This window comes from Cydia pomonella, chromosome 2 (assembly GCF_033807575.1).
Source record: "Cydia pomonella isolate Wapato2018A chromosome 2, ilCydPomo1, whole genome shotgun sequence".
Lineage (NCBI taxonomy): Eukaryota > Metazoa > Arthropoda > Insecta > Lepidoptera > Tortricidae > Cydia > Cydia pomonella.
The window spans coordinates 36,717,953-36,732,681 of NC_084704.1; the positions used below are offsets into that span (position 1 = coordinate 36,717,953).

General features: G+C 38.7%; 2 protein-coding genes across 2 annotated transcripts; both read right to left on the bottom strand.

Moving 5' to 3' along the window:
* Positions 1-6,208: 6,208 nt before the first annotated feature.
* LOC133515533 (uncharacterized) lies at positions 6,209-8,347 on the bottom strand. The gene is made up of 2 exons (XM_061848081.1): positions 8,083-8,347; positions 6,209-7,191 (listed from the first exon to the last, which is right to left on the bottom strand). Exons 1-2 carry the CDS (start codon positions 8,345-8,347, stop codon positions 6,209-6,211), a joined length of 1,248 nt encoding a protein of 415 aa, XP_061704065.1.
* A 4,907-nt stretch (positions 8,348-13,254) lies between these two features.
* On the bottom strand, positions 13,255-14,728 carry LOC133515493 (uncharacterized). Its single transcript, XM_061848038.1, has 2 exons — positions 14,179-14,728; positions 13,255-14,008 (listed from the first exon to the last, which is right to left on the bottom strand). Exons 1-2 carry the CDS (start codon positions 14,207-14,209, stop codon positions 13,365-13,367), a joined length of 675 nt encoding a protein of 224 aa, XP_061704022.1. The 5' UTR covers positions 14,210-14,728; the 3' UTR covers positions 13,255-13,364.
* Between the last annotated feature and the right edge of the window lies 1 nt (position 14,729).

The window sequence follows — 14,729 nt, forward strand, 5'->3', positions numbered from 1 at the left end:
CCCCCCTCCCCCTCACCCCCCCCCTCCCCCTCACCCCCTCCCCCCTCCCCCTCACACACCCCCCCCCCCTCCCCCCTCACCCCCTCCCCCCCCTCCCCCCCTTCCCCGCCGCCGCCTCCCCCCCCCCCCCCCGCCGCTGCCCCTGCGCCCTTGGTAGTTCGGCAAAGATCCGTTAGATGGCGCCACTTGGTAGTTCGGCAAAGATCCGTTAGATGGCGCTACTTGGTAGTTGTTCATTGATCCCCGTCAGATGGCGTTACTTTGTACGTGTAAGTAAGTTAGTTATCGATGAATTTAAAAAGTTCGGCAAAGATCCGTTAGATGGCGCCCTCCCCCCCGCCCCCCTCCCCGCCGCTGCCCCCTGGCCCCTGCGCCCCTTGGTAGTTGTGCATATATCCTCGCCAGTTGGCGCTACTTTCTATGTTTAAGGTATTTATCTCCCGAGGGAAAACTTCGCTAAAATAGATGGCACCACTTTGTACGTGTACGACAAACAAAAAGTGACGAGGTGGCCTCCAGTGGCGAAGGTCGGATTCGAACCAGCGTCTTTAGCTGACCGGGGCGTCTTTAGCCAGTTAACGTCATGAACCCCTAGGCCACCCCGTCACGGTGAAACTGGTCCTAATTTCTCGTTACTGGCTCAATTTAGGTATTTATCTCCCGACGTGTTGCATCAGCCGCCACCGTGGCGCCGACGGCCACCTGCAAATTCCTACGTGGGCGTCGAGGTCGATCGAGATAAGAGAGAGAATAAGTTAGATTTAAAATATGCATATATATATTTATATGTTTATATATTGGCGCTACTTTGTATGTATCTGACGCCACAGAGCACGTGTACGCGTCAAGGTCCAGGTCGATGGCATCGGCTTGCTCCAGGTGCGGTTGGTTTTGGAGCTTGTGGTCAACAAATATATGGACTTTGTACTTTTCCAACTGCCCAATAAGTTTGTTTTAAAATATGCATACGGGCATATTTGCAAGAGCACATAATATAGAGTGGTTAAAACCGGATAGAAAAATGTATATTTTCTTGAATACCTGGGTATTCGATATTTATCCAGGTACTAGTCGTAATGTTAAACATACATGTTTTTACTTACATTACGGGATGTTTCATGTTAATCTAAAAGTTGTAACTATTTCTAGTTACATCTGGTAACATTTACATCACACTTTTTAGAAAAGGGAGTTTCTAAACCTAAGTATGTCGTTAACTAGCAAAGTCGAGTATATCTGTATGTGAATAATAAATAAATATCGAATATCCAGGTATTCAAGAAAAATACATTTTTATATCCGGTTGTAACCACTCTATATTATGTAATAGGTATTTTTTAGCTGACCTAATTCCGATTCCTGGTACTGGTGAACTTATTTATACCACGTCGGTGGCAAATACTGTCCGCCTGATGATAAACTGTCACCGTAGCCTATGGATGCCTGCACCTTTAGAATTGTTACACGCGCATTGCCAACACTTTAAAAACCTATACACTGCTTTTTGAATTGGGAATGGGAAATTTCCTATAGCTCGTTGAACAATAATGTGGAGAAATGATCATGTATGCGCAGGTGTGTAGATAGATAGGTATACTGAAATAAAAAAAAAGTTTAAAAGTGAATGAGTAATTATTTATTTACCAATAATTTAGCTATTTTACAATGTCCCCATGCAAGGGTTTTATTACCATTGTTCAAAATGAATCTCTTTTCATCTTTACCACAGAGAATTTTCTTTCTTCTAATTTGAGTGTACATATTGTGCTTATCACTAATCAAATTATACATGTTATCATAGAGAGTTTTACTCAAGTCTAAACAGGTATAGTATTTATTAAAATTTAACCTACGTACAGCAGCGGCGTTAACACCTTTGTTTTTTTTTATACATTTAATTTCGTTATTGTCATCCGAGTCTAATATATACGCATACATTTTTGCCCTTAACCCAACAAATTCTCGTATTATTCTTCCATTGTTTTCGTCCTTCATCATGCCCACAACCTTTTTATTGACTTGTGGTAAATTATATACGTTGTTTTGAGGCAAATCTGAAGTGTCAAATCTGCTTTGCAAGTCAGGTTTAATGTCTTCGTAAAAGTTATCTGTTTTGATATGATAAACAAAAGAGTCGGTGTCCGTGTATAAAAGGCTTACATTATCACCGTATTTATTTAACATGTAATCATAGTGGAAGTTGTACATGATTTGTTTACTCAAATCTAATACACTAAAACCTACATAAATAGGTTTGTCGTATACAATTATGGTTTTGTTCATTTGCACAGCTACCAGTTCTTCAGAGAAAATAGAGGCACTGTGGAAATTTGGTCTGGAAATGTAACGATCGAGACCATATGTAGGTTTTGTTCGTTGCTTATGTTCGCTGTGCAAAGTATCCCACTGTTTACACAACTTGACATCAACCCTTTTCTCGACATTTTCAATAGTTTTCCCGAATATGGAGTTATTCATGAGTTTAAAGAAATCTTTTTCAAAACTGTTTTTAGCTTGGACTCTCATTTGCGAATTTAAGTCAATATATGATTTTAGCCAAGATGATTGATTGAAAGTGAGAATTCTATGAATTTTCTTACAAATTAACCCTTTTTTCAATATATAGTTTGAGGTTAGCATAGTGCACAACATAATTGGTTTTGTTATCGAACTGTTAGCAATAACTTTTTAATTTTACCCTCAATTGGTAGTTTGGTTTCAGCACAGAAAGGGTAATCATTATGCAAGTCATGTAAGCTATGTGGATACTCCAAATCTACTTCCAATATATATCCAACATCAGAGTCTATCCGTTGTGTTGATATATCAACCAGTTTAACCTCGTCTTCACTCATCCACCTAAAGTTATCGATTGGAAGCGGGCGTCGCATGGCATCACCGTAAAGATTATTTATATCCAAATAGATGATAAAACTGCTGTCCTGATTCACGTCATAATCATGCATAAATACATTATTGGCCTTAGCATAGCGGTTTGACGCTTGACAGACACCACCTCTTATACCTTTCTTTATAAATTGAATCATTTCATAGTCCGTAAACAATTCTAGGCATACTTCGGTATGTTTCAACATGGCGTCCCAACTCAAACCGGGTGCAGTGACATATTGACACGGATCTAATTCATACGCACCTATACACACTTGTCTAAAGTTTTCAAACACTTCAGCCAATAATAGAACATCTGTCTTTAAATATAAGTCACAGTATTCACCCAGAGTTGTAATATTGAACGCATCCCAAACATCTTTTGCATGTTGGTAATCCTCATCGGAAATATTTAAGTCCGTGAGGCTGCTATAGAAGGCGGCCTGAGGGGGTAGCGCAGTTTCCTCAAGCCGCCTCCAGTCACTTACATACTCGTAAGGGAAAACTCCCTTACGCGTATGTAACTTCATATATTTCTCACGTTCGTAACAATTATCGGATGGTGGTAAGAAATTTGGTAGTATTTTGAATTGGTTTTAATTAAATTTGCCTCTAATATTACCCGTTAAATGACAATGATCAATTACATAAGCTTCATCATCTCCAATTTTTTTCTTGCAAAATATGACATATATTGGAGGATGTGTTAGCACCGCTGCTGTCGCTGTAATTTTTTTTTGGTGGTACGACTTTTTGCAAGATTTTTATAATTCTATCAGCGTCTTCACGAATGCTCTGTATAAATTTCTCCCACACAATCTTCACCGCGATAGATAACAAATTTGGATAAATTATTGTCATATTCACAATGAATATAATAGGAAAAACTACATGGCACATGTTTATGGGTGTTACAAGTAGCACTTGTAGTATTAGACTTTTCATTAGCTAATGAAACTAAAATCGATTCAAAGTCACCATAAATTACAAATGGCACTTTCATTTTATTTTTATAATTTTTGAAACGTAAGTATTTATTATTAGGCTTAGGTAGCTCTACAAGTGTCTCCCCACAACCAATTGCTCGGTGTCGATCTAGTTTATTTTTATTTGCAAAGGGGTGTAAACACCCATCACATATCCATGTTGTTTTTCCATGCTTACTAATTTGCGAACTCACTAAACGAGACAAATTTTTAATCCAACAATAATGTGAAACATCACCTCTCTCAAAATATAACAAATTTACATGATTTTCGCAAGACATTTTCGAAATACGTAGAGGTACAATAGTCAGACCCCTGTCATCCCTTTTCTTATCTGTATCAATACCATATACATTAACACTGATTTTATTTAATTTTTCAAACTTTTTAATGTCCGAGAGACAAACCGGATCTTTTATACCTGTCACGTTAAAAATGTCTGTATAATGTGGGTACGATGAGGGACGATCACTGTTTTTATCAACTGGATAGAGAGCACTAATGATGGCCCAATAAAAACACTTGTTATCACGATTTTTCACGTTAACACATGCATTCTTCGATTGCACCTCGGGTGGCAGTGGTATATATGTAGATCCTTTGAGTGGTTGATATTTGTTAACGTTGACGTTGAGAAACTCAATCTTCTCGAGACCCCAACCGCTGTCCCTTTCGTCGAAATCTTCACATTTTTTGGAAATACACAAGGATATTTGTTCAAAATACGATGGAAAATCCATACAGTCTTTATGCAGAGCCACGTTTTTTGTGTTGAATGACTTTAGATCACGTATCACTTCACCTTCAGCATTGGTTTTCACAAAAGTACCAAAGAGTTCAACATTTATTTTTACATGTTTATGTGTTTTTAGTTCAATGGTAATCAGCTTTTCAAGCGTTTCTCCAATATTCAACAAATACATTTTAGGATCCAAAATGTCTGCACTCCCATTAATCCGGTATGTATTATTCTGCACTTGAAGGCACTGTCAACAATGTAAACAGCACCGTCGGCAGACTTTTCTTGTGCACAAAGCAGGATGTGGCGGTCACTTTCCGAATGAGATATCAAACAGTTTGATAATACATCTTCGTTACAAAAGTTGCAATGGATGTAACAACGCCATGGTGATGCTTCAATTCACTCGCTCAGACAACGGTACGGTCGTGCCGTGAGGCGGGCTGCGGGCAACTAAGTGAGTTGCATCATGCCATGCGCTGACGTCTGCGGTGCGCGGCGAAGCGGGGAAGGGGAGCCTGGCCGGCGACGCGCCATGCGACGCCCACACATGATTTGCACGTGTCGACACAGAGTGACTCATTATTGCATCATCGGGCTTGACTGAGAATGGTTATAGAAAACGGGGATTTCCCGTCGACCAAACACAAGTGAATGATTACATATCTTCAAGTATACTCTGGTGAACCCACTTTGTGAGTAGAAAAAAAAAGACGTAATATTCAATTATTACTGCGCGTTATTACTGTACAGCCTACAATTGCATTGGTGTAGGGGAGGAAGAAAGATAAGGGTTCTATGTTAAAATAAATAATAAATAGGTTAGTTATTGTTTTTTATTTTTATTTTCATGAAACTTTAACCGTTTCAATTGAAAATATAGGTATTACACAAAATATCGGTGGCATAACACTTGATTTCAGAGTCGACAATATCGTTTACATTGCACAAACTACCTATAATATTGCGTGCATGTTGAACATTAGCGGGGTGATATATCTTGAAATGTTTCTTGAAGAAGTTGAGACGGTTTTCGTAGGTAGACTTTATTTTGTTCAAGTATCCGATACGTGCGTTAATACACTCCATAACACATTCGATATGACTCCATTCCATGTGGTTTATCACCAAGGGGTGTGTGTTCGTCACCGGTTCATTGTCACAGCTGAGTAAAAGTAACGGTACAGGAGAGATACACATCCGAAGACGATCGCACTGAATCAGCTCTGGTGAAACACACATTGGGCTATGAAAGAAGTTTCCAATGACGTCAACTTTTTCCGCAAACATTGCATTCCATTCTTCACAGGTGAGTTCATAATGGCCATTAAAACTGACACAGGTATGTAATCTGATTTTAGCTTGAATAAACTGCAACTTTAAGTATACATGGATATTTGCAATCGGAGCACTTGCACCAGCAGGACAGCGTTTGAGATTGTAGACACTCTTGCTCAGCTCACAGCAACCATCACCAGCACCGGAACAATCAATCGACGGTGTGTAAGAAGGTAAAAAAATGTTTGAATAATTCATTTTTTAAACGTATTTTCAAAGTTCCAAGACACGTTTACAATTGAGGGTGGTCAATGCTCTACTGAATGATTTTACGTGTGGCACTGGTGAGAGCGTTGTACTCAAACAGTGAATCATTGATAATGAGACAGTATGCCGTGGTGTTGGCAGGTACATTCTCTTTAAACTCCATTTCCAATTTAATATCAATAGCACCAGCTCCCGAGTTGAAGCTGTCACACTGTCTGGACGTGTCAATGACTATTAATGGAGAGTGTGTCTTGTAATGAGCATAATTTACTTGAGGGCTGGTATGATCACGGCTGTAGTACGATCGTTGGAAATTGGTAAATGCGTCATATAAGAGCGCATAGTTGTTTGTTTTAAATTCAGCCGAAAAAGGATCGTATGGATAATACTGTGCGTTCAAATACACCCTGCAATTGGTAAGATTACAATGGTCGAATATACTCATATCTTTGGTCTTGTCGTTCCTGCGTGCCGTTTGGAAACCAACAATGAGATAGCGAGGTTTCTCCAGCTGAGTACTAGTCTTGATGCACCAAATATGACGTTCTGAGGAAGGTAGTACGGGATATTCATACAGTTCCCACGTGCGGAACGCTATCTGAACTGGTATGCTGCCCTCAACATACGACATTAAGCGCAGTTTCTCCTTATCAGATACTTTTATGACTGGCATCCTCCATGTGACACGAGTGATTTCAATCTCACCATTTGGAGTCGGCGGTTTTGGTACCGTATTCGGATCAACGGGTGCTAAATCTAAACAGTTTACATCTATACTGGCGCGATTTAATATCAACTCGTGTTTCCCATTCATTATTACCTTCTTGTAATCCTCGGCGAAACCCAAGAAATGAGATAGTGGTATGGTTAATGTAAACTTGTCATGTATCTTTTTAGCACCAACTTCCCACCCCGCAGTCTGAAGACTATGGTCCATTTCCTTGGTGTATGAGATTAGTCCCTTAATGGTGGATGTGATGCCGCAGTTTCTCGCTCGATCAATCTCCACACCGTTCAATTCATAACGAATGTCTTGAAATAAAAAAGCAGCACCATTGTTGACCAGTAGACAGCCTTTCTCCACAGTGCCTTCCACTAATATTTGACTTTGACTCGGTAGTAGAATTAGATCTTGACGGTTGATACATATGTGGATGTTATCGTTGTTTTTGAAAGAGTCATTATACGGAGTGTATGGGTGAAAATTCTATACTTTCTATACTGTCATCGAATAACACCTTCTCACCAATGTTTAAGATAGATGACGAGGGACATACTTTGAAACCGATACTCTGTAAAAATGTACTGTTTTCTCTAGTCAATTTCCTTGGTTGTTGTTGTTTTTGTAGTGACTGCCGCTGTCTCTCGTTAATACGACGAGTTGTAGTAGTTCTCTCGACGAGAGCAAGATCTCGACTAGTTGTGAAGGTGTTGTTACCAAGGCTTTTATTGTTATGTATAATCATTTTTTTTTTTACTTTTTACGAATATGCAAACGAAGTGCAATGCTTTCACCTCGGAAATTTACCGTATTACCGTGCTCGTTTACAATGCGCAATTCAATGTTTTGTATGCGATTGTTACTCTTCTTGACGGGTAGATATATAATATTGGTAGGTTGTTCAATAATTTGGTAGCCGGGCGGGACGTCAGGTGAAAACTCGTGTAAAACATGTGACGGCTTGTTGTTTACGAATGAGCCCTCCACAATATTGCACTCTATTCTTATAGTGTTTGTAATGATTATATTAATTGTTTTATCCGACCAATGTGATGTTTTTGCTTTAAGCTTTTTCGCTGAATAACCAAACAATGACCCTATGCTGTTTGGTTTGCCAAAGCGAATATCATACTTTGGCGAGAATATCATACACTTGGAGGTATTGTTATTTACAAAGATATCCACCAATTTTTCACCATCACCTTTAGCCCTCTTTGTCATTTCCTCGTTCAAGAGGTGTATTATACTGGAGAGCTCGTATGAACCTTCAGGAATTGCGATTACATCATCCCCATAGTGAAACATATTATTGCTCTTATCAACATTAGGAATAGTGTTGAAAGTCTTAAAGTACACGAGAGCACACTCGTAAAAACCATCATTGTCCAATTCTAGAGCCGGTTGAAAGTCTACATTCAACACAGGCTCGTTACCGCTCAGACTTATTGTGAATGATGTCATAGACATGATACTGACGGGTAGACGATTAATGTAAGAATGAAACTACGCATGTAATGCTCATTATATTTATTTAAAACAAACGCTTAGCATTGGTACACAGGAAGGCCAAACATAAGTGTCCACAATTTACAGTATTAAATTTCTGTAATCGATTGTAATTATACTCTACTCGCATGTTGCGCTGTTGTTTGGTACTAGCGGAATCATTTATATAATCAATAAACTCTCGAGGTGGTCTCAAATCACCAAAGCTATCAAAATATAGACAATAATTACCCTTTTTCGCATAGGCACACCAATGTGTACCTTCACCCTGCTGAGAGTCTAAATTGATAATACCAGTTTCATAATAGTGAGGTTTCTTTGGGAGATTATCTCGCATGAAAACACCCCTAAAGTAGGGGATTTTCTCTCTACGTGCAAATCTCACAATGTCCACATCGGTGAGAGCTTGACCAATCGGAGGTAAATCTAATTTCTTGTTTTTTTTTTTTTCGCCACTTTTGCAGTTGCCGTTACTGTTGCTGCTGCTGCTGCTGCTGCTGCTTCATTAGCCGGTGTAATGTAGAGTCCCATTCCACGTTTATAAGGTGCTAAATATAAACCTCTACCGACAATCTTGCTTTCATTATTATTATTATTATTTCTATTCCTGACCATTTCATAAATATTTTTAGCAGCAGTGGTAACACCGCCGGCCAAAGTTCCCGTGGCTGCTAAAGCACCCAGTAGCGGTATCAAAGCTGGTAGGAAACCGCCTCTCTTAGGTATTGGAATGACTCGCTGTTTCTGTTGTCCCTTAACAATTTTCCCTTTAACAAAATGTTTAGCAGCTTTTACACCCACTTTTAGTAGTGTATTAGTAGCTGTATCCTTCTTTTTCGCAATGTGTTTTTTTACAGCATCACGACTTGCTTTAATGACTTTAGATATGGGAATCATACCCATACCGTGTTTAACTTTATATTTCATAATCTTATCTACCGCTAACGCGGCAATACGTTCACCAATTGAATTGTTACCACGCCAACGATTTTCAGCAGCTTGGGCCAATCGCAAATCTGCTTGATGACGTCCCTCCAATGTTTTATCACGTGAGTAGGCAATATCGTGTAATTTACAAGCTTCGTCAAGCGGATTCACACCGGGATCGTTGCGAGCCAATCTCTCCTTCAATCTAGTACCGGGACCGCAATAATTGTAACCGGGTATGTGCGCTTCGAATGGTAGATTATTAATTAAATTATTTATAATACCCCCACCGCTACTATGAGATCGCAGTCGTCTAGGTCGTTTGGGATTATGCTTAACACTAACCCCGCCAATGTGTGTTATCATTTCAAGTATCTATACTTGACTGTGTACGTGAGTATAAAGTATGCCTATATATCTATATAATATTTAAACCTTTGAAATTTGATCATGTATGTGTGTATGTGTGAGTATAAAATACATGTCCTAACGATTTGATACATCACAGTGAAATGAAGCTTAAAAAACAAAACACGTCACTGGCTATTAAAGATTGGAGTGTTGTGCTAGATGATAATGTGAAACCAGCAATGACTCATCGCTCCCTTAAACATGGCTCGTTGCTGGCGAATAACATTAGATGTCTCATCTGTGGACCTTCCAACTGTGGCAAGACAAATGTTCTGTTGTCTCTGCTCTTACATCCGAACGGTGTAAAGTTTCATAATGTTTATCTTTATTCGAAATCATTGAATCAACCTAAATACAAGTTTCTGAGTGACGTTTTAGAGCAAGCGGGTGACATACCGTTTCACACGTACAATGATAAGAGTCAAGTCGTCCCACCGGAGGAAGCTGCGGAGGACAGCGTCATTGTATTTGACGATGTGGCTTTGGAAGATCAAGATGCCATTCGTCAGTACTTTGCAATGGGACGTCATCGTTGGTTAGATTGTTTCTACTTATGCCAGACATATAGTAGGATACCTAAACAGTTGGTACGTGATAATGCCAATCTTATATTGCTATTCAAACAGGACGAGTTGAATTTAAAACATGCCTATGACGATCACGTGAACACCGATATGGGTTGGGAAAAATTTAAGGAAATTTGTCGCGAGTGTTGGCAGAAAAAGTACACTTTTTTAACAATCGACAAGGAGAGAGACATTAATAAGGGTCGATATCGTAAAGGATTTGACGTTTTCATTATTGTATAAAATTTTGTGTCATCTCCGGTTTATTATCAGTTTTATGTTGTCAGCTACTGAAGAACAACGTCGTTTAATTTATATCCTATCAACATATTAGCATCGGCCGTACCAAAAGCAGCAGCAGCAGCAAAAGCAGCATCAGCACATACACTATAAAATAAAATATGTTTGGTAATAAAAAGTTGAAACGGAAACTCGTAGATTCCATTGAGAGTGTAAAGAGAAAAGTAAAAGCGTTGCGAGCAGATAAAACTTTGCTTGACACTTCGCTAGCTCAAACCTTTGAACCAATTACAAAACCGCTCAATGTTTTAATGACTAAAGCTTTAGAATCTAAAGGTAATAATAATAATGATGACAATGCTAAACCAGCAGTAATGAATAACCCCCAGCTCCCTTTGATAAAGACCTCCACACCATTGTCAAAACATTCACGTAAAAGGAAATATCTGATTAAAACCGAAGAACCCAATAGTAAACTGATTAAGTGGAGTAATAATCTTTTTACAAAAACACAACAGTTTGATGATGCTGCTGATGATGATGATGATGAAGATGATTCTAATGATGATGCTGATAATGATGATGATGATGATGAAAGAAAAACAGAGGGAGATGAAGAGTTTAGCGATGCTGAAGATATGAAGTCGGCTCTTGAATTTGATGAAGGTGGTGGTGGTAGTGGTAATAGTAGTATTGATGATCTACAAAATAAATATATGAAACATCTTTTAAAAACATCAAAAATACCATTTGGTGTTTATCTCAAGGATAATAAAATGCATATTGGTAATAGTCGGGTTAAAATCATTGATGACGTGTTACATATTAAAGATTCACGATTCAACCTAACTCCTGGACTGTTGGAACTTATCTTTAAAAGAATACCAAACAAGAATATAGTTTTGAGAAAAGATGTAGAGGATTACAATAATATTTTAGACATTACAAACGCTCATCGTAGAGGATTCTCGCCAAACGGCCAATTGAGTGGAGATAGAAGTGTAAAATATCAATGTTACATTAAACAACCACAAGAATCAAAGAAACATAAAGAAGGTGGATGTTTGAACTCTGGTAGAAGAGATGTATTAACAACTAAAACTTTTTATCCTAAAACTGATTATATCTATTGGGATGATCCCAACGAACTGGTGAGCCGTTTACAGCTTTTGATAGCATCACAGAATGCTGGCAACACCTCTCATTCGAACGAGATCAATGCAATCGTTGAGGAACTGACTGAGAGCGGTATAATTTTAAAGTAAGAAAACAGACCCTCTTCTGTTTTAGCTGTTTTTAAACCTGTTCTGAGCTGTTATCTAATAAAACAGACATGTTTTGTAACTAAGCCTCTCCCCCCTTGCTACCTTGTTATAAATACCGATGAGGCCTCCCCCATCGTCCACTTTCACAATGCCTCTTAACAAGTTTGGACAATACTTGGGTAGCGAGTCTACAATCCGTGACGACTTGAAAGTGGAACGAGATTTAGTAAATTTTGAAAATAGACGGGTGGCAGGAATTCATAAATCTTTTCTTAAAACTGATGCTATTTGTAGGGCTGAATTGGATGAACAAGTAGTATTTTTAAACACAAAGCTAAAGGCAAATATTAAAGATATAAAAGATTTACGGGTAAAGGTTGAACAATTATCAGCTAGAATTACTACACAAACACACGCACCACAACCAGCCCAAACACCATCAGCAACGGCAATAGCTCCAGGAAAGCGATTGAAGAAAAATGAGTAAAGCTCAAGTGGTCAACGAGATACACAGGTATGCGAGAAAAACATTTCCACGTCGTCGATTCATTCAGAGGGGGCTCGATGACACATGGCAGATTGATCTAATTGATATGCAAAAGTACTCCAAGGATAATAACAACTACAAGTACATTCTAGTGTGTATCGATACCTTTTCCAAATACGCTTGGATGCAACCGCTAAAGTCTAAGAGCGCTGAAGATGTTACAAAGGCAATGAGCAGAATTTTGAGTGAAAACGGGAGAAAGCCCAAGAATATTCAATCAGATGATGGAAAAGAGTTTTTCAATGTCAAATTTAAATCGCTCATGAAACATCATCATATCAATCACTACTCTACCTATAGTGTCATGAAAGCTTCCATAGTGGAAAGGCTAATTAGAACCTTAAAACATTGGATTTGGAAACAATTTAGCATGAATGGTTCCTACAAATGGATACAGCTGACAAGTGAAGTGGAACAATATTACAATAACAAACTGCATCGTACTATCGGTATGGCACCGGCGAGTGTGAATAAAACAACTCTAAACAGTTGTTACATAAAGTCTACAATCACATTAAAGTCAAACCACGTGCCAAGTTCAAGGTCGGTCAACATGTGAGAATTAGTAAATATAAATCCACTTTCGCCAAAGGCTACACCGGCAATTGGACTACGGAAATATTTACAATAACTAAAGTGCAAACTACTAATCCAGTGACCTATTTACTTCAAGACGCTAATCACCAACCCATCTCTGGATGTTTTTATGAACAAGAGTTGCAGAAAACTAAACACAATGACATTTATCTAGTGGAAAAAGTTTTAAAGCGTCGTGGAAATAAAGTGTATGTAAAATGGCTTGGCTTAAATGAAAAAAGTTGGATAGAAAAAGATAACATTGTGTAACTATTTTACTCAATAAATATTCATTTACTCCAAATCAATGAGGTTTCACTCAATAAAACATTCCTATATTCAGTAATATGAATTTATTATTAATACGTGTACATTAAAACATTTACATTCGCAGCGAGCTAACAATTTAAAATTAAACAATGACAAGGAATAAATGCATCATCACCTTAATATGTACGAGCATTCTTACATTTAGGTTCACATTCATAATCACCGGAAGCTATTATGTTTGGACCTAGCACACAAAATATTACATTGATTAAATAATTAAAAGATTTAGTATTGAACACCACGCGTGAAAATAGTTCCGCTGTAACGCCACCTAATAACGCAATCCAGTCTTGATAGTTGATTTGAGCATCTCCCACTATCTCTTCTACGTCATCGTTTAAATCGTCCCACATTACAATTAACGGGTAAATATGACAATCGTCATGGTGACCTTCCATATACAATCGTTTTAACAATCTCGCTACTTCCGCTCTAAATGTGTGAAATGGCATGGGGAGGCGCCATCTATTAATCAGAGTATTGTTCTGGAACGCTTTTATCCACTTGCTTTTACATCCTTGATAAAAAGATTTCATTTCATCGCTCGTATCGCTCTCAGAAGCGCTCTCTAGGCAGTTTGTTTTTCCCTTGTCCCCATCGTCTTGTTTTAACAGTGCCTTTGCTGTTGCCATCGGTTGTGGTCCGGGTGACGATTGCGAAGTGGAGCTGCTACAGCCACCGTCACAGCCGCCGCCGCCGCCGCTTGTGGTGGTGGACAACCAGCACTGGCAGCACCAAGTGGTGATGGTATTGTTGTCGGCTGGGGAAAATATAATAAAAATATTGTTATTATTTATATTAAAAGTAAGCAAGTATTCCTAATTGAGAACATAGGGGATAGGTCGAAAGTGATAGATTATTTAAACTACACAGACAGAACAGAGGTGAAATACTCAAATGTTAATCTGAGTATAATACAACTATACTTACATTTGGTATGTGATGAAGCTTGCGGATCCATGATTTCAACGCAATATTCGTTGTGACACTGTAGTGGGAATATGGTTCAACATGCTCTTTTATAGCAGAAAAATTCAGTGGAGGGGTGGGGTGTAGACGGGCGGGCGGGGCGCATGTGGTAAAGAAACGTGTGAAACGGTTCTCATGAACTATATGAAAAGAGGAAAAGATTTGTTTGTTAAGTTATCGTACAGGAAACGAAACTACATTATTTTGTAATAATTAAAATATAAATATATGTACTTACCTCAACTTTCGGTGCAAACTGAATCATCTTTGTCGAGCGAGGTCAAATGTAGTCATTTACATTATTGCTCAACGAGCTATAGGAAATTGGCATCGATACATGCGAATTTCACATAACGCCTAGTCTCACTACGATTGCATATATAGTCGAGAAATTAGGACCAGTTTCACCGTGACGGGGTGGCCTAGGGGTTCATGACGTTAACTGGCTAAAGACGCCCCGGTTAGCTAAAGACGCTGGTTCGAATCCGACCTTCGCCACTGGAGGCCACCTC